Here is a 26,139-nt window from a genome sequence, read left to right on the forward strand (position 1 = left end):
GTTTATAGTGTGTGCAGCACCAACTGGCCTCGAATAGGGAGCAGCAGGGGAGTTCTGGAGAAAGCTGTTTGAAGAGGAGGGGAGAAAGGAGAATCTGCTTTGGCGTGCAGGGAATTACATGGGAGTGGGTTGCTGCCAGAAGGAGTCAGTGAGGCTGAAGAAATCTTGCCATGGAGCACGAGGCAGAAAAAAAAAATACAGGTCCAAGGTGAAAGATTTTCCCCAGCTGATTCCTGTTTGCTGTGCCATTGAGTGACCATTTTAGCTCACAGCAGGAAGAGGCCGGTGAGTATGTTGTGCAGAAAATACATGGGCAAGTGTAGTAGGAGCCTCTGGAAGGGGACCTGCAGTGCCATACGCACCACCCAAGTGTACGCCAGCTGCTTCCCTTTCTGCAGAGCACATTTATTGAGGTCTGAGCCCAGGAAGGAACCACCTGCCTTCCCCAACCTGGCTGGGAAGTGGTGGGGAGGGTGGAGCTGTGTAAACAGGACTTTGATCCTGTTTGGTACTGAAATATAAATCAAAAGCTGCTTATTTATAATATACAGACACCCAGCTGCTTTAACAAGTATTAAAACACAACCCCTAGTCAAGTTTTTTATATTTATTTATTTTACTTAATTTATCTTATTTTTTTATGTGAGGATTAAGTTTCTCATCATAAATTATCAGTGCGGGTAATAAACCCTTAAATACCCTCCAGTAATTGCTGTGTTCCTGATATTCCAAGCTGTGCAAAGGGCTGAAATAGCTAAAAAAAKAATGCAATGGACGGAAATGGCAGAAGTCACTTTATAATCTAGGGAATACTGGTTAGGAGTTTCTGTTCTTTCTCTTTTCCCTTTCAAAAAAAGAAGAGGAAAAAGAGAAGCACCTTTCCCATCAGCTTTTTAAGGTGGGAAGGAATATGAGACCTTAGATCCATCTCAGATACACATAAGAGTGGCTGGAAGGTTCTGAAAGCTGTAAATAATAGTTCAAATGAGMAAAGCAGTGATATTTAGAGGCAAATATTGCTGAGGAAAAGGAACTGCTGCCTGACACGGGGTACAGCAGTCACGTGTGACGCTCTGCTGGCTCTGGTGAGTCAGCCTAGCCCAGAATCTGGCCCTTCTCCTGTTCTCCTGCACGGATTGTCTCAATTTACCCCTTTTCGATAAGCACAGCAGATGACTATGAAGGGCTTTTCTCAAGTGACCAAACTCAAACTCTTCAGGGTATTTATCTTCTCACCATCTTCCCCTTCAGCGTTTTTTTCCCATCGATCCATGGCGCAGAGTCCTGAAATCTGATATGAATCTGGTATGGAAATGATACAGAGCTGAGTATGGGCTGTACAGAGGCAGTATCAAACCCCACTCATGCGCTGTGTAGCTTTCTATAGCCTAACATGAATAGGTGCACAAAATCCAGGCAAACCTGTTTCAAAGTGATCCTGCCATGAGAAGATGCTGTGGGTCTAACTGCTCTATAGGATTCCTAGTCCTATAGTACTCTAAGCAAACCACAGGGCTCTGATTTTGGTCTTTTGACAGGAGCTGTTAGATTTCTCTTGAGACAGCCTCTCCGTCAAGAAATGTATGGAATAGCAGTGACACTCTGTGGTGAGCCCAATAAAATGCAACTTGTTAATACTAATTTTAACAGGTTTTCTCTTGTTTTCATCCTTCTTATTGGAAGGTGTTAAATATCACTCTGTAGTTTGCATTCTTGTTGACAGCATCCAATATTGATGCTTTAAACGCTTAAGCTAAGAATGAAACTACAAACGAGATCAAACAAAACGTTGCATCTGAATGCTAGAATCTGGGAATCATGCAGAATGGGATGGAGCTTTTGGGACTCCCGTTGCTGTGGAATTTGGCGAGGTGTCACAGCCACCTTTTCAGCTACTTACACTGTCATTTCAACATTTCAATCACTTTTTTTTTTTCTTTTTCCCTGCAGAATTGTAACTAGGAAAAGCCCATTAAGGAAAAGCAGAGTTTCCTCCCTACTAACCTAGAGAGGTAAGTATGGTTTCATGAGCTTACCTCCAAGCTTTAATTTTTACATTTTATAGGATTAGCTGATTCAGAAGGTATTACGTGTATTATATATAGTAGAGGCAGGCAGTGAGAACCTTGTGTGTATTATATACAGTGCACGTAAGCAGTGTGATCATGCATCACTGGATAGCCTACGTAGGTTTCTCGTTCTCAAGCACACATTGCACTGTAGCAGCACCCCGGCTAGGAGATGAGAGCATGAAATGATAGGAACTGTGTCCTGCCACAGTTGTGCACACCTGCCTCACTGCCCGGGCCCTATGGGGCCTGTCCCAGTGTCCTGTGAGGGAGCCCCTGCCTGCCCCACAGCCACGCTGAGGATGGACCTGTGGGTCCAGCGTGGGGTCAGCCACGAGGGTGGCCAGGAGCAGGGCCCAGACATTTGCAGCCATATTATGAGAATAATTTGGGTAAGATTTGTGAGGCTGTTTAGAAATTTTAGTTAAAAGGAAATTACTAATCTACAATTCCATTTGGGATTTTAAAATCCATTTTTTTTCTACAGCTTTCATGAAAATAACCCTGTGGTTTCAGTAGCCCTGGGGCTAAACTTTCCCACACCTCTGATCATCCCTTTGACGCAAAGGTCACTGCATATGTGGAGGAATAGGTAGCTCAGAGATGGTACCTATGAGATCATTAACAAAAATTTCTCTGCTGATAAAAGGTGAAGATCAATGTGCAGCTGCCTTGGAAGTTTTTGCCTCCATTCCCTGGATACTTCTGGTAGTTTGGTAGTGTAGTTAAGAGTCACTGCCTTCTCCAGAGCGTTTCTGATGCTGATTTACAGGGACTTGGTTGGAATTAGAGCTGCCAGCTTCCCCGCTCACCTGATTTTCGTGTGTGGCATCACAGCTGCTAAGCCTGACACAGTCATGCTGCGAGTGTCCTGGTTTAAGCCTGAGATGAGATGGGATTATCAGCTATCAGCTCTGTTCTTCTCAGGCCATACTGTAAGGCCATTTTTTTCCTCCTTTCTGTGTCCCTCCCCCCCCCCCCCCCCCCCCCCCCCCCCCCCCCCCCTTCCCTCATGGAGTGCGATCAGAATGGCCTGATAGCTGATGAAGTGAAAAAATCCAGTTACGGAAGTATTTAAGGCTTTGGAGGAGAGAGACTCTATCCTATAATTCTAGTCCTAATAATTCTTCTTTGTGATAAATATTTAGGAAACAGAAATGTATGGATAATAGGCAGCAAGCAAGTAAACTGGATGAAATTCCATGAAAACCTGCTTGGACTGAGCCCCTCCTTGGATCCACTCCTGCAAAGTGTGAGATGTGAAACACGAGGCAAGGGCTCTGCTCACAGAAGAAGGTCGCGGCTTTCCTCGTCTCTGAGCACAGTGAGGGAACTTCTGAGTTATTTAGAAAGGGCCTTTCAGCCCTGGCAATAGACCTGCTCAGTGCTGATCTCATCTGCTTTTACTTTCTTTTCCTTCATTCTTTCTTCAACAGACTTGCAGCTGCACCCCTATATACGTATTGGGGAAAGTTTGCTGTTGTAAYAGAGCTGCGTGTGGAAGAGGCTCTGCCAGGGCCGTTCTGCGCCCCATGTTTGGGTGATAGGTGGGAACAGTAAAGGATCAACAGCCCCTCTGTGGAGCTGCTGGGACTTCTCCAAAAAAAACGCCAAATTGCCTCTCTCATGGCACTCGAAACCTGTTGCTGGCCGCTCATGTCCATGCACTACAATGAAGTCCCCCCACCAAGGGACAGGGCCTCCTTGCTGGGGACCTGCCAGGGCTCGCTGCAGCATCRGGGAATCGCAGCTCACCCACATCTCCCTCATCCTCCTCAAACAGAGGTAGCTGGAGAGCAGGCCTGCACTTTTAGTGAGCAAAAACCAGGTAAACACCAGCCCTCCTGGAGCCCTGCCACCGCCATCGGCCGCTCTCATGCGAGGGTCTCCGGGAGCTTTTTTGTTATTTGTTATAACAAAATGAATTTGTTATTCATTTGTTATTTGTTATTCATTTGAATTTGTTATTCTGGTGGGCAAAGTCCAAGTGGTGCTGCCTAGTCAAACAGTCTGCCTTTCTTTTAATGGGTATTTTTTCCTCTTTTGCCATGGGAGACGGACTTTGCCTCACTCGATAGTTAAGATGTAGTAGAGGCGCGGAGATAAATAATTTTATAGGCTTTCATCCTAGGAAAGGCTTAATTTTTTGGCTGTTGTCTATCAAAGAGACACCAAARCTCACATTTGCGTATATGGTCCATCCAACAGGCACACTAAATGAATGCCAGTGCTACGGATATTATTATTACACTTTCTAAAGTTAAGACCATCTGAAATCCKCAGCTGCTTCGCTGCTGGTTTTACMCATGTGCCCTTGGGCTGCRATTCAGCAAATTCCAGGAGAAAGGCSATTTATTTTGGTGCGTGGCAGGGAGGAAGGCGGCCACAGCGCCGCCCATCCCTTCCGGCAGCCCTTGGCTCTCCCCCACACCCATCACAGGAAACAAATCGAGTTCAGAGGCAGCGAAGCTGCGGCACTCGCACCTCTTCTCTTGCTCTGAGCTCGGCTCTGCCACCCTCGCCGTTCATGTCCYGTGTCCCCAGCACCAACGGCACCGAAGCCAAAGGAAGCGACTGGACCTCCCGGCCTGGGCACAGGAAGCAAACGCGGTAGCCTTAGTGCCCCATCAAGTCAGCGTGAGCTTCTGCCGTGCAGTTGAGGGGCACCTTCATATCGAGCTTTGCCTTGCTTTGCTTTATTCTTTTCCATTTCTTATTTTTATCTTTTTCATGAAAATATCACATAGTTTTCTTTGGGATACTTTAAATRTATGGAGGGCAGGTGCTAAATGTTGGCGCACGCCTGTGTGACAAATCAGCCTCTAAATRCTCCGAGGGTGCTGGGCTACCATGAGGAAGCTCCCTCTCTCAGACACTAGAAAAGGGAAAGGGTGTCAGAAGGGAGCCAGAAGGGTCTCCTGGCTCATGGGGAAGCCAGAATGCCCTGGGTCCCTCTTTCTCTGACCACCCAGCTGTYACCAGGGGCGTTTTTAGCCCCAGCTTGTGGAGGGCATCAGCTGGAGCACAAGATTTCCTCACAACGGAACAGCCACAGAGCTGCAGGGTTGTAAAAGGAGATGGCAGCCTGGCTTCTAGGAYGGTCTCCAGAAGAGAAATCCTTTGAAGGAAAGAAGTTACAGCCTTCATCCACGTGAATATGTAGGAACAATTACGTGCCATGAGGCARGGCTAGGCAGCCTTTGGTGGAGACCAGTGACTGCAGCCCTGGTGGGGGAGGCCGGCGCTTCCTGGCCGCAGGAATTGCGAGTGGCTGAAGTGGATTAGCGGCCAGCCTGGCCGTGGGAGCGCTCATTCCCCTTCCACCACCTCTTCCATCCGCTTCCAGCTACCACTTCCCTAGAGTTGTGCCTGCAGGCTGAGCCTGCTGTGCCCACCGAGCAAATACTTCACTCCAGTCTCCCTCTTCTCAATGCACTGACCTTTTCATTATCAGAAGAGCCTAGTACTGACTTTATACTATATACAGTGCATATAGCATGCTAAATCCCACAGATAATTTATGTAGGGGTTCATCTCGCTCTGTGAAGTAGAATACATATATATATATATATATATATAAATTACCTCACCTCAGACCATTTTTATGGGAGGAGCACAACACACATTTAGGCAGTTTTAGGAGCAAAGACTAGTTCCAAACAAACAGACTCAGACTGGAGGACGCTGCATGTCAGGCTCAAATGGCAAAACGGGTCAAATCCATGGCCTGATCTACTTCAGAGTCCATGGAGATTTTAAGCAGTTTTAAAAATACACCTCYGCCTGGCTTCCCTTCCCTGTGCCTTTGCGGAGCAGATGGAGCACAAGGGGAAGCGTTTGCGTTTTGAGCAAGCATAGGGAAGGYGCAGATACTCTCTAGCCATGGTTTTCCCCTCTGGAATGTTTCTCATAGTCCCATGTGTACTTTATTCCAGCATAGGGTCCTTCAAGTGGCCTAGGAAGGAGCTGCTGCGGAGAAAACACCCACTTGACGAGTTCCATTTTGCCAGCTGAGCGCTAGAGGAACCACAGAGATTAAGCTGCTCTGGGAGATGGAGCTGGAGGCTTTTCTTTTCCCACAGAAGAGCATTCATGGAGATTCATCCTGGGACGCTCCTCTCCGTCAGCCCCRTGCCCATGTTCCACGGGGGCCGCTGCAACCACGACTGCCTCCCCGGGGACGCTGCCGACCGCTTACCGTGGCCTCCCGCACGAGGAAGGATTCCTGGCAAAACAGGCACCTCCACCCTATGGCAGCGTCCAAGGATCCGGCTCCGCTCAGCGCCCGGCTTCGGAGCGGAGCTCTGCGGCTGCGGCCTCGCCGGAGACAGAAAAGCCCCCCAGCCCGTTGCGGGAGACCAGGCGACTTGGGTCATTTGCAAAATAAGGTCTGGCATGTTTTRTATAGTATTTGATAGCAGCTTTTTATTGGTTACAAAACCTAAGCCCATATACAAAATTAGGAACACATTTAGATGCCTCTTTGAAAGAACGTTTTAGTCTATTTTAACTGATAGTTTAAAAAAATAATAAAAACAATGCAATTTTAAACACTGTTCTGAAAACGTAAAAGTGCAGCAATATACTTTGTTTCCTTTATTAACTATGAAATGGTGCGATCCCAATCAAAAGCTGATAAGGTCACAACAGGCAGAACRGAGCACCCGCACCGTACTCCGTTCTCCCCTGTTCACTTTTAATGTAATGCATTGAGTGCAAGAAAAAGATCAAATCTTCACAGTAGTGGAAAACTGTTATTTTAATATCAATTTGTAGGTCATCTCTAGGCTAATAGCGCAGGCCGAACAGGGGAACCGTCAGTCTCTACGGCGGATAGGGAGACAAAATCGAGTTAGAAGGGGGAGTATTTGTTCACAATAACGTCTGCTGGAACTCTAATTTCACAAAAACTTTGTGACCTTACCTAACTTTGACTTTTTATTGTTTAGTTTCTTAGCGAACACCACACAGTTTCAAGATTTTAGACTATAGTGTGTGAATAGGATGCAGTTACCATATGAAGCTTCAACTCAACTTCTGGGAAAAGAAAAAAGGCACAATGAACTTCAACTCAATTTTATGTGCACAAGAGTTGAAAAAATCTGAGCCACCTTAAAGAGAAATTGATTCTAAAATTTATAAAACCTATAAATAATCAGAGGCCAAACCACTATATTAAAACAGATTATCTAGCAAGTAAAAATCTTGCAGTTTAAACATACGCTTGTATCCGGTTAAGATACAAGACAACTCACTCTTTAAAGTGGCTCCACCTTGGCAGATATATATTTAATGAATGCACACCTGCTATGCGTTGTTCATCAGTGGAAAAACAGCTGATCCACAAAGCTCTGATGGCATCTGGCCTTATCTTCATCACAGTAAATACAACCCACATCCAATAACTAAATTAGTTTAGATTTTTCTATCCCTTCACATCAATGCATTGGGAAGTTACACCCAGTAAACAACAGCAACAAAACCAGTTTGTGTGATAGCTTACAGAATCCCGAAGTGATCCACCTGCGCCCCAGCGGTGCCAAAATCCCTCTGGAAATGCCGGGGGCGGCCGGGTTTCCGAAAGCAACGACCTCCCCTCCCGTACGTGGAGTTGTGCGATGTGCGCCGCACACCGCGTTTCTGCTCAAGAACTGCAGCTCCCACCAGCCTCACACAGCGACCAGTTTGTAGCTTTTTAATCGCGCGAATAAGATCGGAGACGAAATTTCTCAATTGCTCTCCCAATACTCCAAGAGTGAAGCTTTTAGGACGCTTCTAAGTAGGTGCTGGTTTGTTGCCAACCACATCATCATAAGCACTGGTTACTAAGTAAAAAATAGTTTAAGACTAAATTACAGTAAACATGAAAGCTCCACAGTTTAAACCCAATATAAATCAACCATATCCAATTATCAATTTAAAACAAAATATATTGACTACTGAAAGTTGAAAGCAAGATTCTTTTGAGCTAATACATTTTTGGACAGATTTCTTTTTTTTCCACTTTTTTTTTTTTTTTTTTTTTTTCTCTCTACAGTCTGGGACTCTTGCTTTCAGCTTAAACAGAAGTTCAAGTCCATAACAGGTTGTAGCTCAGGTAAAATACCATGCACAGCATTTGATTACTTCAAAACAGCAGGAACACACAGGCTGAAGTGAGTGGTCAAATAGGGCTCGCTGTTCTCAAAAATTAGGTATAATGGCAAAAGCTTTACCAGTCCAAATCTACAGTTCATTCTCCAACCCTGGTTTCTGAGGCAGTTAATGAACACACATCAATTACTGATAGATGAAGTAGTTTTGTTTGTTTGTTTTAAGCTTAAGTGTTTAATCAATTGCCAAGTGTTTGTTTGAAGTTACTTTTATTTCAGTTTCACCAATGAAATTCATTTGGCTTGCATTTTTTTTTTTAATCTATTCTTCCACATAAAGTATATGAAAATATGTTTTGTGGAGGACGATGATGGAGGCCCGGAGCAACCCGGGCCCTTGTAAAGTCTTCCAAAATGTACGCGTCATACCAAAGTGTCTTGATCCACAGCGCACCATTTTCCAAAGAAGCGACTTTTCCGTGGAAAGCCAATGTGCCACCACTATGGAATATTCTTAACAAAACTGCAGATTGCGGTTGTCAGCATGTGGCACCAGGAAAAAGGCAAAAAAAGGTAGTTGGGACTGTTAAAAAGAATTCTAAAACAGTTTAAGAGATCATGCATATGCATTTACAGTCCATGTGATAGTGACGTTTGGCAACTGCAAAGTGACCGATACATGGCTTGCTTTAGAAGCATCAAAACGAAGAGGCATGTGTGTCTTGGAGCCTTTTGTTTCTTCATTTGGTAGCCATCTGGTGGTGCTTCATATTGGTGTGGGACAGAGAAGCTGCATTTTATCGAACTTAAAAATTAAATTCTTTCGTTTGCAGGTTGGCCGTYGGGTCAAAATTGTAAGTACCTCCTTGAGTGGCTTCAGGAATGAGACTGGGATCTTCATCGATCTGTAAAGCACAAGAACAGGAAAATTCATGGGAAGCCAATTCCTTGCACAATTCAGTACACAGAGAAGACACTCACACGTGTTGATCTACTAAAAATATATTATTGTAATTGGATGAGATTAGCTTTTCCAATTCTCTTCAGTTGTGTTTAAAAAGAAAAAAACAAATCTTTTTTCCTGATAACATTATGAAAACAGAAATGGCCACAGCCTGCGTCACCACTTGGTCAAAGCAGTGGCTGCTTTGGTCGTGTGACTGTATTTTAAATGTTAGGGTTCAGCTTTTCTGGAGCTGGCTAATCACCAGCTCTGAAATYCCGAGTCAGCTTTGCACTTCCTCCCGTTTATTGCAACATGCAAATAACTTTTATTAGCAGCTGACAGAAATAACGCTATTGTAATCAGGCTCTTGCCTGCTTGGGATAATTTGGGTTTTTTTTTTTTTTTTCTTTCACTGGTCCTCAGTGTGACTAGGCTTCATTTTGTCACTTAAAGTAACTTCCTAGGAAACACCATGTCTGCTTTTATGTTTTAATTCCTATCTCCTCATTATGGATTTTCAAAAATCTGAGTAAGTCTCAGAAATCGCAGAAAACAGAGATGACARGATAAGCAAAACAGCAAACCTAGGAATCAGCAAAATAGCAGATGGGCCAGGTCAAACCCCTGCAGGAAGTTTTCTGTTCTGTTCTTGAATGACTTTCCAATAGGGCATGTGGGCTGCCTAACTAGAGAGCTGAAATACAGAAATCTTTCTGAAAAGAAGGATTCACCCCCTGGCTCCTAAGAATGGAGACTGATTTATGATAAAGTGAGAAAAGAGGCAGAGCAATGCTGGGTTCCACATGGCAACGTGTCCAATGTCAGCTCAACATCTACCAATTTGTACTTTGCATCAAGGGCAGGTGCACTGGAAAGGATGAGGAAAACCCCCCTTGGAGACCAGCTGTGTTCATGGAAGCTGGAAGCGAGCTAAGGAAYGACCCCACGGCACGCACGCACTGCAGTCGTTAGCGCACTTACGTCGTCGCCAGAGAAATACTGATCTATGATTTCAAATGCTAGTTTATAAATGTCTTCGTTCTCGTGCTGTTGCAAGGCTTCGATTTTCTCCAACCCTGGGTGAAAGACAACGGAGGTGAGTTCAGTATGTTTATCCTGAGGTGAGTTACGGAGTACCCTGAGAAGAACTGGCTTTGAGAAAAGTAACAAAACATTAGCACTGAAGCACACTAGAAAAGGTGCGGCCCAATTTCCAAATATTAGAGACAAAAATAGCTATTGGAATATTAAAATATTATAAAAATAAAAATATTTAAAGAAAATTAAATATTACAAAATAGCTATTAAAATGGCTATTTTTGTCTCTAAGGGAAAAAACGTAGTTTATGAGCCTTCATCACATACTGTACCCAGTTCTGTGAACATGAGGTACTGCTTTCCTCTTTCCTACAAGTTGGATTAAACCTTCTGTACTCATTTTTTCTTTTTCTTCACTTATAGCTTCTGTTCTAGGTACGGTGCCTTCTGTTTCTCTCAAAGGAACTGCCTTCAGCTGCATGTTGTATATAARTATTAAATAACAAAGTAAGGCAGCTGTTGTATATAAGTATTAAATAACGAAGTAAGGCAGTTTCTTACTGAGCACAGTTTAAAATTCTACATTCATTTTAAAACTAAATGGGATATATACAAAAGAAGAACTTTTAATAGGGCAAGCTCTTAAACATCCATTTACTGCTACCTTATAATATATTAATAAGCACATGTTAAAACTAGGATTGCAATAACTAAGTCTGACTCCTCAGCCTGCTTTGGTCTATAGTAAAATTATAATCTTATTTTCGACTTCCAAGCAATGAACTGAAGCGACATGTTTCACTGCAGAACTGAGTGAATGTAGTCATCAAATGAACAGAAATGCAATTCTCATCTACATGTTATTAAATACAACTGTACCTAAAAATAAAAAATGGTACTGGAAGCTACTACACAGACTGGGTCCAACGTGGCAGCTCCTCAAATGAAGCTAAACTAAGAAGAAATAAAGRCTGCCCTTCCTCTCACTGCAAAACGCCCAACTTGCAGATTCAAATACCCATGGTCAAAAAAGCTGCAGTAAACAAGGGCACGGCGGATTGATACGCAGGAAATTAACTTCTTTTAACAACTAATAAGCACTTACCTCCACACTCTTCTATAATTTCAGCTATTGTGCTAGCCTCATCGCCAGCCATTATCAGGATGTTTTTCAGCCCATCCAGCACCACCTGTACCACTTGAGAGTCCTTCACTGAGAGCAGATTGCAGAACGGTGGGATTACGTTCTGCTGTACMAGGTATTCGACCTAAATAGCGGGGAGAAGAAGACGTCTTGCAGCGTTCTGCTTCTCACTGCCCCGCGGTTCAGTGACAATTTCAAATCAACTGCACATACCTGATCCTTCCTCCCACTTATTGTCAAATTGCTAATTGCCCAAGCAGCTTCCTTTTGTGTTCCAAAGTCCCCCTGCAGAAGCAAATTAATAGCTCGTTAAAATCAGCCCGGAAACATCTGTAAAGCTTATTAAAAATCACAGGCTCCTCCTGTCACGTTTATAAAAAGAGGATGACAAGTCGCGGAGCTGGTCGCTTGACTGACCTTCGCCAGCTGGTGTATGATCATAGGGATTAGCCCAGCGTCTATTACAGCCTGCACTTGCTGCTGGTTTCCTGCTGTGATATTGGAAAGGAACCAAACTGCTTCCTACAATTGGACAAAATAAAAAAGCGGAGCATTTTAACAGAACCTTTTGATTAAGTCAACAGATTAAAGAAAAGCAGGACAACCCAAATCATCCATCACCAAGCACTGAACAAGGCTTCTAACCTTGCCCTCCACCAGCCCTTCCAACACAACCATGTGGTTTACTGCACCTCAAAAGCCAAACACTTAGGAGACCAGTGCAGAATTAACGTGGTTAATCCCCTGCACCCAATTCTTGTTCATTCAAGGAGCATCTCTACGCCCTTGGGGCAACACTGACTTRCATCTTACATCCACTTCGCATGGCCGCAGATACGGCCACGTCTTAAATTCTACATCATTTTGACAAAATAAATCAATGAAACCTGAGGAGAGAAAAATTACCCTACGATGTTTGGCCTGACAGCTTAGCTGCAGCTTTCTGTATTTATATAAAAGAAGACAAATCCAACATCCCATTTTCTTGCAAGGGGAAGTGGAGTTAAAGCTCGTTCGGGGTCTCTCACTGAGTTTCAGGCTGGCCTCTTTACTCAGCAGTTCTTTTCCCTCAGGTGGGAATAACTAACATCATAACTAACAGTCTCACGGCAGGTACAAGTCCCTGGTTGCAAAGGAGCTATTTGCCAAGGCAAGCCAGAACAACCAATTTAAAAAACCTCCAATCCTAAGTAAAAACAGATTTTTAAAGAGCCAAYTAAAGAGCCAAAAACTGTGAAAACTGCAAGAGAAAAACTAACGGGCCCCATTTTCCAGGGACCTGTCTTTTATTGGCCCTTAAAACTTACATTCAAAAGGCATTTAGAGACTTCCCTTATAAAAACCAGTCTTTCTAGTCACTCACGGGATGCCCCGATGGTTCTTTTCTGAGCACTGGAAGGGCTGGCAGAAGGAATCCCTATGGACAAGGATAACTTCTTCCGAGCTCCTTGCAGCCGGCAGGTCCTGGAGAAGCAGAGATCCTCTCCAACAGGTCCCTTCCCAACGGGACACTAAGCAGGGGAACCTCGTAAGCTAAGGGCAAACAGGCCARAGGAAGGAAAAAGCCGCCTCCCCAGCCAGCAGCGTCTTTGTAGGAGAAGGACCCATTATGAACATCAAAAAATGCAAAACCATCAAACTGGAAAGAGGGCCCTGACCACCCACTGTCACCTGACTCTCCTATCACACCCTGTCCCTGCGGGGCCAAGGTCCCCACTGACACCTTCATGGGAAGGGGGAGGAGAGGAAGCGCAGGGCTCCTTTCACAAACGGACAGGGCTACTTCCCTGCTCCCTCCGAGGTTAGCACGGGCAAGAGAAGAGAGCAAACTCCATGGCCAGAATTCTTGGTTCATCAAAGTGCTTTGCTCTGGGTTCATCAAAGCAGTTTGGTGCGTGGAGTACTGGAGCTTGAACAATCCCACCCATCGTCCTGGACTCACGGAGAGCAACAATCCTTAGTTATGAACAACCCAAATCAGGTTCTGGGATTGCAAATGCAAAAGTGTCACACCTCAAAGTGCAGAGACCATCCACATCAGYGTGCAACCCCCAGCGTTCCTCCTAAAGCCCTTGGGCTCTTAGACCCAAGCAASCACCGATGCAAACGGCTGTCTTTGTTGCCCATATCGCAGGAATAAGAACAAGAAGAAATCCCTCTGCAGCAGGCCAGAGCCTACTGTTTTATTTTTTAACCACAAAGATTAAGCTAGGAAGAAAGAAACCATAACATACCTTGTTTATCTTCTCTTTTGGATGTGTCAGGAGATTGGGGAAATGAGACAAAACATCACAGTTGAGCACAACTTGTGTTTGCTCGTCAGTACCAGTCACTATGTTGCCTACTGCTCTCAGTGCTGCTGTCTGAATATTCCAAGTGAGGAGGGTGATGGAAAGAAAAAACAAGTTCAAGACATCAATGTTACTTAGGCTAGAACAAAGATCATGTAAAAATGTGTCTCTTCTTAAACAACTAAAAAAAAAGCACTTAGCAAAATACAATACTTCATCTTTCAAGTTATATTCCGAAAAATGGCCACTGTTTCCTCACAACTGAGGCACACAGAACAGCATTTTATTCAACAGAAGCACTGCAGTTCTACTTCTAAAACTGCCAAGATGAGAAAGTTAAAAGGTGTTAAAAGAAAACATATATTAGATGAATTAATTCACCATGTGACTGATCTGAGAACCATTTAGCGTTTCTAGGCTATGCCTGTAACTTCCAAGGTTATTTACTTCTCCACTCAACTCTATTACAGACTTTAAAAAATCATGACTACTTTTCTTCCCATTGACTCTCAGTTGCCTTTCAGAAGTGAACTTTGAAAATCTTTATTAGTTCCTAAATGCTTTAAACTGACTGAATGCCAGAGGGACTCCTTTTCATCGAGTCAACCGTCTGACAGATTTCAAGGCAGCCAAATCTCCTCTGAAGTACAGCCTAAGCAAACGGGACAGATACATGGAGGCATAAAACGCCCCCATTCCAATGGCTGCTCTTTAAAAAACAAGCAAACATCCGGTAACTTTTAGTTTAATTTTGTTGTTGAATTTAGGCAAAGATCAGTTAAGCTACTCTGTGAAGTTAACTAGAAACTCAGTTTACCAAAAAGCAATCCTGTCYGCGAAATGTGAATTTGAACCTACTTCAAAGTTCAAAAATTGCTGAAATAATAGTTGTTTTCCATGGCTATTTGGACAGAATATGCAGCAGCTATTATATGCCTTTACAGAAAAACTGAATTCTGGAAAATATATTTGTATTTTCATTAAATACTCTGGGAGTACAAAAGGAAGGTAGCCCTGACAATTGCACAATGGAGGTTAATGTTTAACCTACCTCTTCATTAAAATCAAGCTAACCTCCAACGAAGCAGTTTTAATATAATTTTCAGCAATCTTTTTACCTTAGCGTGGATAAAATTTCTGTTCACTTTCACCTAAAACAAACAGAGCTCTAAGTGCTCATGTAAGTGCCTCACAGATAAAGGCTCTAGGACAYGGTGTTCAGCAGAGCTCTCCAAAGCCCAGTGAGTGGAAACAGAACGGGACTTACTTGAACTTTCACCTCCTGGTGGCTCAGGAGGGGAACTAGGAAGGGCACAACTCCGGAATCAATCACCATTTGTATCTGCTCGTTGCCACCATCTGTTAAGTAGGACAAAGCCCAAACMGTGTCCACAAGAATCTACAAATTGGGGGAAAAAAAAAACAAGAGAATTTACACCATGAACAATAAAATCCATACAGTGAAATCTTAATTTAATAATCAATACTCCACAAGTTTAGGGGAGCAGGAAGATCAGGCAATTTAGTTGCAGGAAAAACTCAAACAAGGGTGAATTGTTGGGCTTGATTTATAATTCAAAGACAGACAAACAACTCTGCTAGTGCCCTTCTCAAGACTATGAACACCCGGCCACCCAGCACCATTGTAATTTCTGCTAGATGAGCTACCTTTGATTGTAAAATAAGATATAAGCTGTCTGGCAGTTCTTTGGATCCATCTATTGATACTTTATCTTTTCTGATCGATACTGGAGATCTGAAGTCCAACCATAAACTCTATTCTGTGTATTGCCTTTTTTGCCCTCATATTGTGAATAAAATCCTCTGGAGAGGAAAGCTGTTCTTACACCAACCAGAGGACTAACAATAATCCTAAGGACAAAAGTTACAGCCATTTTAGARGTGGCATCTGAAGGAGAAGCAAAGCCAGCGGAAAGAGCAACATCCYATCACGTGGAGATGACATTAGAAAATGTGGGAAGAGAAAAGTGGACCCTGCTGAGGACATCATCTATACAGAGGAACCCATCTCAGAATCACAGAAGGGTTGAGGTTGGAAGGGACCTCTAGAGATCATCTAGTCCAACCCCCTGCTCCAGCAGGGACACCCAGAGCACGGGGCACAGGATGGCAGGTTTGGAAGATCTCCAGAGAAGGAACCTCTTTAGGAGTGGAGCCAGGCCAGCCACAGAGCGGTGCAGGACGTCGCAGAGCCGGGGCTGAGCCTTGTCCGGAGAAAGCGGTGGGGCCGGTGGCACCTCCAAATCCGGGGAGCACCGGAAAGGGCYCCCTCCATCAGGGCAGGCAAATCCCGGCCTCACCTAACGCCCCGTCTACCCTAAGACTTTGAGATTCAGAAAGCTTTTGGATTCGGCAGGAAAAAGAGAGGCCCATGGTTCAGGAGTATTTTTGGTCTGTGAAATTTCCTTCAATTTTTCCCAAATTGCAAACTGTAAAGCCACCATTTGCTGTCTGTCTCCCACTCGCGTAGCTCTGGAAAACCCTGGCAAAATCCCAAATTAAACTGTTTTGCAAATATTTTATGGAGCCAGGCCCACTGCAGCACTAAAAGAGCAGCAGAAGCAGCACTGTCTCCWTCAGGAATAACCAAGGGCAGTTTCACTAATCCTATTCCCTGGGCCCAGACGCAGCACACGGGCTCAGTTTTTGTTTCTCTCAATTGAAGGGCACTACAGAGAGACAAAGTCCTGATGGGAGGAGCGTGAGAAAAGCGGCTTATTATCCTTTAAAGAGTCAGGTTTTACTGGTGTCCCAATGTCATGTTTCAGGATGTAAGTCCAACCCATCGGGATTTCATTCAAAAAAACTTAGGTAAACTCACGGCTTAAGACTGGGGGAAGCACCAAGGGTTTAGTATGGATATTCCCAAAAGAAGTTGTCAAAGGCTCCATGAAACAGAACAGCTTACTGGTGTGCATTTAAATAGATTTCCGTACGTGATTTCTTCAGCTATATAGGTGATGGTGAGACACCCATATATTGATCACAATGTATGACTGGAGTGAAATACAGTATTATGCATCTTTCCCCACAACTATTATACTTCATCCACGCACAACTGCAACCTGGGTCARAATTAAAGTGAGGCTGATGAAAAAGCTGACAGTTCCTAAATTTCTAGTGCTCAATCCTGCAGAATCTTTTTTCTTTAACATAGATTACTTTGCAGAGGATAAAAAAGCTTTCAGAAAAAAAATCAGAAAAGGTGACTTTCTTTTTTTGTCCTCTGAATGACAATTATCTTYATCCTAGTATTTTAATTGTGCCTTTACTGTACGTTAACACACACATAAAAGCTTGCTGTTTAAATACAATCTTCAAACATTTTCTCTCTAGAGAAAACACAAAGAGTCCAAACATCTAAAACTGTAGAATTACTTACGTTTATATCTGTATGGTAAATGAGAACACACAATGCTGGCAAAATCTGAAAAAAAGTTCATTGGTCATTACAGTAGAATAAAATTTACTGTACAAACTTGAATCCAAGTAGGGCAGTCACAAAGTTTGGCTTGAGCCTGCGTTAGCTTATGGCACTCACGCACTTCCCAGCAACTAGGCATCCCCTCTAAGCTATGTACAGAAATACTTCTATTTCAAATTTCTGCAAGTAGGAAATAGTATTATATTTCTCGGGTGCAAAAAGAGCAGCTTATATTTTGAGGGAAAACAAGCAAACATCTCTCTGCTACTTATGAAAGCTTAAACGTTACCAAACCATATACCAAAAATGTTAACATAAAATGAATACATAAAACCCTCCTGAAGTAAAATTATATTTTGGTACTCAATGTATGCAGAAAATGTACACCTGAGACATGGTAAAGCTGCTTAAAGAGAACTTTTTGTATTAGGTAAAGTCCCAGTTATAAAACTTGCCGTGTTCTTCACTTYTAAGATTTCACTGAAGTTTCCTTTCTTACAGCATTATACCTTTTGTGGCTATAGAGACTACAGACAKCCTTTGGAATTTATCTGAGCACAAAGAGCTTTGTGTACCAGTATAGTTCTGACCAAGCAGCATCACGTTTTTTATTAGCTGTGCCTGTTTTGAGCCAGTTGAAAGGTTTTTCTGAGGCTCAGATTCCCACATGGGACCTCCTGCTGACTGCACCTTAGCAGCTACTCAGAACGCTCAATGTGCATTACCTCACAGGATCATTTACATTTCCTCTTGCTAAAAGTAATGACGTTTGCATACTTAAGAGATACAGAATCTTGTTCACAGCAGCCTTTTGGATAAAAGCAATATACGTTCCGTTAACACTTTGCTATAGCATTCATTTTTATTGCACCTGTTTCAATATATGCCTCATCAATCTTCAGTCTTATCACTTTCAAATGTTAGAGGTAGCTCTACTAGAATCCCAATCAGAAATACCAAACTGCTCTAAATTATTTCAGTTAACAACGAGTAAGTGGCAGAAGACACTGTCAGGACACATTCATACATTCCTAGTGTGAAAACGTAAAACATTTGGCCTCTAGCCCAGAGTACAAAAATCATCTGTCCCAGTGTAATTCTTTATTTACCTCCTGAACTGTCTCCATAGGCGGTGGGGGGTCCTTATTCCTGCAGAGATTTACAATGACCCATGTGACGTTCCGAAGGAAGGTGATGGGAATGGAGGGATTGATGAAGGACAGAAGAGGTTTGACAACTCCCAGTGATATGACATAATCTCTACACTGAGGACCATCACCTACAGAAATGAAAATTGTTGTAAAAGAAATTACATTAAAAATGGAAAATTTTGAAATGTATGCAGTGACATGTTGGGATACTGAAATTCTATGTTTCCTCACCAGCAGTCTGCTACTAAACATTGGTGTTCAATTAAATATACATACGTCCAGCTATGTATGTATATTTTAGGGGACACAAAATTTACCCTACTAACATTTTGTGTATTAAGTGATGCTAGGCTTTAAAAAAAAATCAGTACCTATAAAATTCTGGCCACATAAAGAAACATACTAAGCCATAGAATTTAGAGGAAACATAGTCTCGTATGATAATGCCAATGTTCAAAAGTCCAATTCTAAAAGGATATGATCTCTGAATTCAACTCTTTTAGAAGTAACACATTACCTATAATATTTCCGAGAGCCCAGACAGCTTGCTCACAGACATTCTGATGCGGCGAGTGAAGTAGTCTCAAAAAGAGGGGTACTGCATCTAGAGAATGCAAAGATGGGATTTGTTTTACTGGAATGGGATACCARCACAATATTATCATTCATTAATAAGAAATGCTTTTTCCAATGTGAATTATACTAAGATACAAGTTTTTGTTATGAAGAACACACAAAATSTGAGTTAACCATTTTGATAAAAACCTAGAGAGAGGAAAATCTGGATWTGAGAAAATTATCAGCAATTAAACAGCAATGCTCCCCACCTTTAAACATTTCCCTATAATATGCATGAGTCTCAGTGTATTCTAAATGACATCTAAAGATGCTAAGCTGAACATCCTGGTAACTCCAAATTTCCAGTTATCCATGCCTGCAATAGGTACCTAGCAGTATGACCAGCCCACTTCTGAAAATACGCTTCAAACATCAAGTTTAAGAAAATACCTCCCAAGAAGTAGTTTTAGCTACTTTCTGTACACGGTGATGATATCACAGAATCACAGACTGGTTGAGGTTGGAAGGGACCTCTAGAGATCAYCCAGTCCAACCCCCTGCTCCAGCAGGGACACCCAGAGCACGGGACACAGGGCGGCATCCAGGCGGGTTTGGGAGATCTCCAGAGAAGGAGACTCCACAGCCTCCCTGGGCAGCCTGTGCCAGGGCTCTGGCACCCTCACAGGACAGAAGTTCCTCCTCACGTGGAGATGGAACTGCCTGGGTTTCAAACTCCTCGTCAGGCAGCGCAGCCCTCGCTCCGCCGAGCGCCTCTCATCCCAGCGGCAGCTCTCCACCTCCAGGCCAAGGCAGCAGGACCTGCAAACAGAGCTGCTTCCCACCCGCTCTCCTGAAACGCATGTGGAAAAGGCTCCTCTCTCCTGCCGAGTCCTTCTGTCACCCCTACGGCCTGGGCAGATTTGGGGGAAATGCCCATCCCAGCCACAGCTCCTTGCAGCTCTGTGTACCAGAGCAGGGATTTTAACCCTACTCTGCCATATGGATACATTTCCAATGTACATCTCGGCAAAGACAAGCCAGGGAAACTATCAAAACTACTCCTGGATATTTAATGTGCACTTGCTTTAAAATATAGCTACTCAAAATGAATGTAAGCTATGTTAATTACAATACCTTATTTACACTAGCTTTTTAAACACAAAGATATATGCTATAAGCTCAAATTTGGAGGACCATGGGTTTGATTATTAACAGAGGAAAAACAAGTAACTTTTGAAATTATTAAGCTTCAAATTGAAAGCAGCAATAGAGCAACAGATTTTTAAACTGGTATTCTGTTTATTTTCATTTTAATTTATAAGTTAATATAATTTCTCAGACTTTCTTTTTACAAAGCAAGTTATAAATAAGTCTTTTCATTTGGATTCAGTCAAAGAGGAGACCATTGGGGAACTTGAAAAAGGAAGAAAATTATCTCTTAATCAAAGAACATTTGGAAAGGATGAAAAAGCCTGGGAAGAGATTTTCAAAGGTATTTAGATACCAGAAAATGGAATCAGAAGACAGAGACACCAAATTGCTTCAAGATTTTTTGAAACAAATTCCTTTTTTTTTCTTTTCAAGGCCCACAGAAGTCCAAAGCCTGTTTTTGTTTTGATAAGCATTTCTGTTCTAGTGAGCCAGTATATTAACTACACTCGCTCTTGCAATTAGCAAGACATTTAATTAATATACAAAATAGCATTTTGATTCGAAAGGTGGGTTCACACATCAGCTAAAAAAAAAAGCCAAACAAGTCACCACTTCCCTGTATAAAAACACTGAATATGAATAAGCTAAGCTCATTACATCACAGCTGAACTGTAGCCTCCTGTCTAACAGAGAATTGCTGCGTGTAGCCTAAAGGTGACTGTTTCAGGATGTGTGCAAATATGCCAAAGCTACATAGATAATCCTGAAAAATGAGAATAGGTTGATGTAAAGGAGCGAACAACAAACATGAATTTGCATCATTTCTCCTCAGTTCACTTTGGAGCCTCCTCTCCCAGCTCTTCTCCTAATGGCAGCTGCCCTGCTTGGTCACAAAAGCAGCAGGGGCAGCAGAGCACGTGGCGGGTGTACGGGAGATACTAATCACAGAGCCAAGGCAGCATTGGTGACAATGCCAAATTCAACCCGGCAACATTACATAACTGGGTGCATTTAACAGCTTTACTGAGATTTATGACTATACCTTTCATGTACGAGGAATTATCRGCTAACAAGTGGTTTGGCCATGGGTGGAGTAATAGTTTATGATTTCAAAAATGAACCCCAAAATTAGAAAGGACTAACATTTTATATAATGCTTATTGTATGATCTATGCTTCTGTTTATCCTCTTTATGGGAAATTCAGGTCTAGGATTCTTAATCATCAGTGATAGACGATTAATGTGTAAGTGCAAAGGTACAAACTCCTGCAGAAAGATGACACTCATATGCATTTATTATTTTAACAATTTTGATAACAAACATCATTTGTTACCCAAATGCCCCTTATTTTCATTTCTACCCACATTATCTCCAACTCTCAATAATTTAATACTTACTGGACTGTACAACGGCTTGAGTCTGTGCAGAAGTGCCTGACGCTATGTTAGTCAATGCCCATGCAGCTTCAAATTGTAACGAAGGGCTGCAACAAAACAGTTTTACAGGAATAACCTGAAACATGAGCTGCACATTATTTTACAATTCACTTTAAATGTACAGTGTCTCAGAGTACATACAGCTGGTAAGGTCAAAGAGTACCACGGAGCTGAAAGTTTTCTCAAAAGACATGTAAGCTTGAGCATTTCCGAGGAATAGCTATGGGAAAATGTTACATTCTATGGCTTTTGTGAACTGCCCATTGCTTTGGCTTTACATCAATAACCCTTCTCCCCTCAAAATACAGTCGTACTGGTTGAAGCCCGTGCCAGCCTGTAAAGCTGACCACTACTCCAGTCAACTGCTCATCTCCTGACATCACTGACTTCCAGCCCTCCTCACCACAAAACGGAACTCTGCCTCTCTGTGATGAGTAACAGATGCCTTTCAGCATCCAGTGGATAAAAACACCATGTCTATTTAGTGAAAAAAGCACTTACAGCCCCCTAAACCATTAGTAGTTCCTAGTTACTGTCAATCGCAGCTGGGTTATTAGGAGAAACCTGCCCTTTCTAACATCACGGCCCACACCACGCACAAGCTGGGCAACTAGGAGAARCCCGCTTCCCTGCTCCTCACAGCCACGGGAAATGCCTAGCACTGGTATTAAAGCCAGCTTGCCAAATGCAGATTAAATTAGACGCCAGCTTTACAAAGCGCTGCACGCCTGTCCCTCGCGCGGTCCTGGGCGCTGTGYCTCACGCTGGCTCAGATCACAACAGGTAACAGGCAACAGCACTGCAGTAAAGCAGCTTGCATGAAAACTGCTGTTCAAGCCAAGACCACAGGTTAAAAACTGCAAAAGCTACGAACGAGTTTGCGGCTTGCGGTGGCTGCAGCAGGAACCAGGKGTCTGGCTGGGGGAGGAGTGGAGGATCCATGTTATTTGATGATTATTTTTCATTTTCTTGTTTTTTGGGGGGATTCTTCAGCAAGTCCATTTTATGTACAGCCAGGCAAGCTGCTTTCTGAGGTTTTCCTATGCATTAGTTTTCAAAGCACTTCCAGGTTTTATTGGAGATGGGATGAGAGAAGAATTAGATATGGGGATGCAAGATGTGAAAATAAGGAGTTGCAAAAACTAACGGACCCTATCAGCAGCTATCCATAAACCTTACGGATAAACCTTATGGTCTAGGACCAAATCCATTAAAAGTGTAATGCTGGCCCGACCTTCACACACACAGTACGTTTTTCTTCCCTCCTTCTGGTCTGAGTGCCCTTGGGATAAGCTCTCAGTTATAACACGAACAACAGCTTCAATTACCTGTTACAAAAAGCCTTTGCAAAATCTAGCTTTCCTCAACTGGGTATATCAATCATTAATTAAAAGAACTGGTTAAGAAAACACCAAATTCAATTTCAAAAGGCTCATTAAATATTTACAAGGATAAATCATACAAAATCTACACTGAAAATTCAAATTAAATTAATTTTCATAACACTGGACCATTTACTTTCAGAATAGGCAGGCATTCATGACCCATTTTTAAATACAATTTACTTTGTATATTATTTGCACATTCTTGCCAGCTGTTTTCTTAACTGCTTTGTTAAACAAGCTAGAAAAAACCCAAACTTAGGCTTCATGTTTTTGCAAACATCAAATTACACCCAAAACGTCAGTTTGCGTTTTCTAAAATTTCTAATCCTTACAGCTATAGAAATAATYTTGAAAATGGGAATACTATAAACAAATACCATCGGGCCTGCCTCAGACCAAAGACAGCCCAAAATATCTACCTCCAATTTGTGAGTTCTCATTTATCTAAACAGGAGACCAAAGATAGCCTAAAGTATCCTACCTCAAATGCTGCAGTCCCTATTTATCCAAACAGGAGAGCCCTGGATTGTGAACATGGCGCTTTTCTTACATGTCATGATATTCCTGCAACTCCATGCTCAAGGCTGTACTTTTTRTAAGTCTCTGCTATTAAAACTCTTACTCTCAACCTAAGAATCAGAGCCCAGAGCCTGCCCACCACGGTGTCCCTGCACTGCAGGGAACAGCAGCTACGCAGAAGCAGAAAGAAACCCACCTTGCATTAAGAGCAAAACTTCTTCTAATGACCTTACTGGAAGAGCCCTTGGCTCAGGGAAGAGCTGTGCTCACAACTGGGCACACAAACACACGTTTGTGACAAGCAGAGCACAGTAAGTCTGAAAACTGAGTCCACTGCTTAGAAAACAGCAAAAAGAGACAAAACCCACAACCCTCTCCCCAAAACCCACCACATGCAACATTCAAAATGAGCAAGAAATTGAGCAAGGAGCCTCCCATTAGTGCCTGCATGAGCACAGCCAGCTAAAAAAGAATATGGCATTTTGGGGGCAGAATTAACACTCTGAATTAATTCTGGTAAGGATTGATTAATACTGGAGAATTTACAGTTTATTGTTGTGGCATCTGATCCACTGCATCAGACTGTATGGAGCTTTGAATACTAGGCTCCATGTGAAATAACTAGAATTTCTGTGCAAGCAGCTTTTCAGTAAAGGTAAACATTTTTAAAGGTGCATACTTACTTATCATCCCTTTCTAGGCATTTCACCAGAATTGGTAAAATTCCAGATTTTATTAAGTCATCAATAGGTGGATTTCTGTCACTAGATAGGAGTTTTCTGTGAAATTAAATGGAAAAACAAAATAAGTAACTTTCATTGGAAAAAGAATATGTATAGTAAGYACATGCATATGTCTTTTATCTATTTTTCACCTTGCAGCTTGGACAGCGCTCAGCTGGATCACGGGGTTGTCACTTGTGGCGTTCTGAAAATAAAAAGAGTAAAAATTAAAAGTGCCCAGAACAAGCACTAGTAATTAAAACGAAATAAGGAGCAAACATAACCTACCTGCAGTATAGCTTCTAGTGTTACGTTTTGCTTGAAAAGAAGAAGAAATTGTTTTAGTAATTTTGTTGCTGAATACAATAGGCTTTTAAGACATTTAATACGGTTAAACAGATTTTAACCCAGCATTATCAAGTCACAATTTTGTTTTCAAGTAACTGCAAGACTTAAGAGTGCTAAAGTAAGTACCACCTTCTAAAAAACCACCACCAACATTCTGTAAATAATTCCAGAGTCAAGGAACTCACTGCTTTGAAGTCAGCATCAACATCAGAGTCTTCTAAACTTTCTTCTTGAGGAACATTTCTTTTTTTCAAAAGATGTTCATCTCTTTTGTTCTGGGAAAGAATGTTGAAAAATAAAGACATTTAGGGGTGATGATAAAATGGCACTTTTCTAAATTAAAGTTTAGATAAGGCTGCTTCCAGAAAGTCACTTTTATCTCCACATAGAATTCAAAGTATTTTCATTTCAGCTACAAGAACCCTGGAGCTTGCAAACTGCAGACAAAACTACTGCAAGCCATGACAGTAAAAAAAATTAATATCAATTTTCCAACAGAAGCTTAAAAAAACAGCGATTTGTGTGACATTAACATTTAGCAGCACACAGATTTTTTATTTTTAGTGCAAGATTTATTTACAGATAAAACTATTTCCAAGTTGCCTGGTTATGCAGATTACACATGTTTCCACCCTGAGTGTAAACTCGCATGCTCCCAAGATGCTACCACCTGTAATACTGCCCACTCGCTCACAGGGTCAGTCTAGTTTGACTTGAAGCACCCCCCCAATTTTTGCTCCGATGAGGAATTTCTAAATGCAAATGAAAAATGCCTTTTCAGTGGTAAAGTACCCATTTTGTGTTTGTAGCTTATTTAATTGAAATACTTGACCAGAGAAAGCCTCCACAAAAAAAAAAAAAAAAAAAAAAAGGCAATTAAATCATTTACCAACTCCACACAGATGCATTTTTTGGGGTGAATTTAAAATGTCTTATTATTACTCCAAATGTATAAAGCAGTATTTTCCCAATTTTGAACATGGTATCYGTCTTTGATACATGCAGATGTACGATCAAAACTGAGGTGGCAGCAGGTGACGACAGAGCGAGTACATCCAAACAGAGAATCACAGAATGGTTGAGGTTGGAAGGGACCTCTAGAGATCATCCAGTCCAACCCCCTGCTCCAGCAGGSACACCCAGAGCACGGGGCACAGGGCGGCATCCAGGCGGGTTTGGAAGATCTCCAGAGAAGGAGACTCCACAGCCTCCCTGGGSAGCCTGTGCCAGGGCTCTGGCACCCTCACAGGAAAGAAGTTCCTCCTCACCTGGAGATGGAACTGCCTGGGTTKCAGCTTGTACCCATTGCCCCTTGTCCTGTCACTGGCCACCATGGAGAAGAGCTTGGCCCCATCCTCCCTACATTCTCCCCCCAGGTACTTCCACGTCTCCTTGATCAGATGCCCTCTCAACCTTCCCTTCTCCAGGCTAAGCAGGCCCGCCTCGCTCAGCCTTTTCTACGTCATTCACAAGGGCACAGAGATTTCAATCCCCAGTGAAGCAAAGACATGGCAGGGTGAATCAGGGCTACAAAGCGCCAAGCAGAAATCTCTTCTACTGGTAACGAAAGGCAGACCAAGCAGAACCACGTGCTAAACCAGCAGCACTGACTACAGGTATCGCACCGGCTGCGCCTGGCTCAGCTGGATCCGCCGCGGCAGCCCCGAACGGACTGACCATCAACCCTTATCCTGGAGGAAGCAGCCCCTGCAGGAACATCCTGATGCCTCCAGTGCTGCTGTGCTCCTCCTATCCTAAACCCTGTGCGTTGCACAGCCCTCAGCACGTCTGTATCTGCACGAAGGCACCGGGGAAAATACTCCATTTCCAGGGTTACATTCG

General features: G+C 42.7%; 1 protein-coding gene and 1 long non-coding RNA gene across 2 annotated transcripts in view; one reads left to right on the plus strand and one right to left on the minus strand.

Moving 5' to 3' along the window:
* The first annotated feature begins 223 nt into the window (after positions 1 to 223).
* On the plus strand, positions 224 to 1,992 carry LOC112959288. Its single transcript, XR_003251593.1, has 3 exons — positions 224 to 285; positions 1,539 to 1,607; positions 1,951 to 1,992. It is a non-coding gene; the product is annotated as an uncharacterized LOC112959288 (long non-coding RNA).
* Positions 1,993 to 6,876: 4,884 nt separating this feature from the next.
* Positions 6,877 to 26,139, minus strand: part of KPNA3 (karyopherin subunit alpha 3) — a 28,629-nt gene continuing 9,366 nt past the window's right edge. The window contains exons 2-16 of the mRNA XM_026053276.1: positions 24,483 to 24,572; positions 24,238 to 24,267; positions 24,102 to 24,154; positions 23,911 to 24,006; positions 21,285 to 21,370; positions 18,694 to 18,780; positions 18,135 to 18,304; positions 16,984 to 17,028; positions 14,848 to 14,979; positions 13,524 to 13,652; positions 11,707 to 11,811; positions 11,503 to 11,574; positions 11,251 to 11,413; positions 10,089 to 10,183; positions 6,877 to 9,066 (exon numbers count right to left, since the gene is read on the minus strand). Of these exons, the coding sequence (XP_025909061.1) occupies positions 8,968 to 9,066; positions 10,089 to 10,183; positions 11,251 to 11,413; positions 11,503 to 11,574; positions 11,707 to 11,811; positions 13,524 to 13,652; positions 14,848 to 14,979; positions 16,984 to 17,028; positions 18,135 to 18,304; positions 18,694 to 18,780; positions 21,285 to 21,370; positions 23,911 to 24,006; positions 24,102 to 24,154; positions 24,238 to 24,267; positions 24,483 to 24,572 (1,452 nt within the window). The 3' untranslated portion in view covers positions 6,877 to 8,967. The remainder of the gene's footprint in view (positions 9,067 to 10,088; positions 10,184 to 11,250; positions 11,414 to 11,502; positions 11,575 to 11,706; positions 11,812 to 13,523; positions 13,653 to 14,847; positions 14,980 to 16,983; positions 17,029 to 18,134; positions 18,305 to 18,693; positions 18,781 to 21,284; positions 21,371 to 23,910; positions 24,007 to 24,101; positions 24,155 to 24,237; positions 24,268 to 24,482; positions 24,573 to 26,139) is intronic.

Source organism: Nothoprocta perdicaria, unplaced genomic scaffold (genome assembly GCF_003342845.1).
Source record: "Nothoprocta perdicaria isolate Ctin4 unplaced genomic scaffold, notPer1 scaffold_98, whole genome shotgun sequence".
Lineage (NCBI taxonomy): Eukaryota > Metazoa > Chordata > Aves > Tinamiformes > Tinamidae > Nothoprocta > Nothoprocta perdicaria.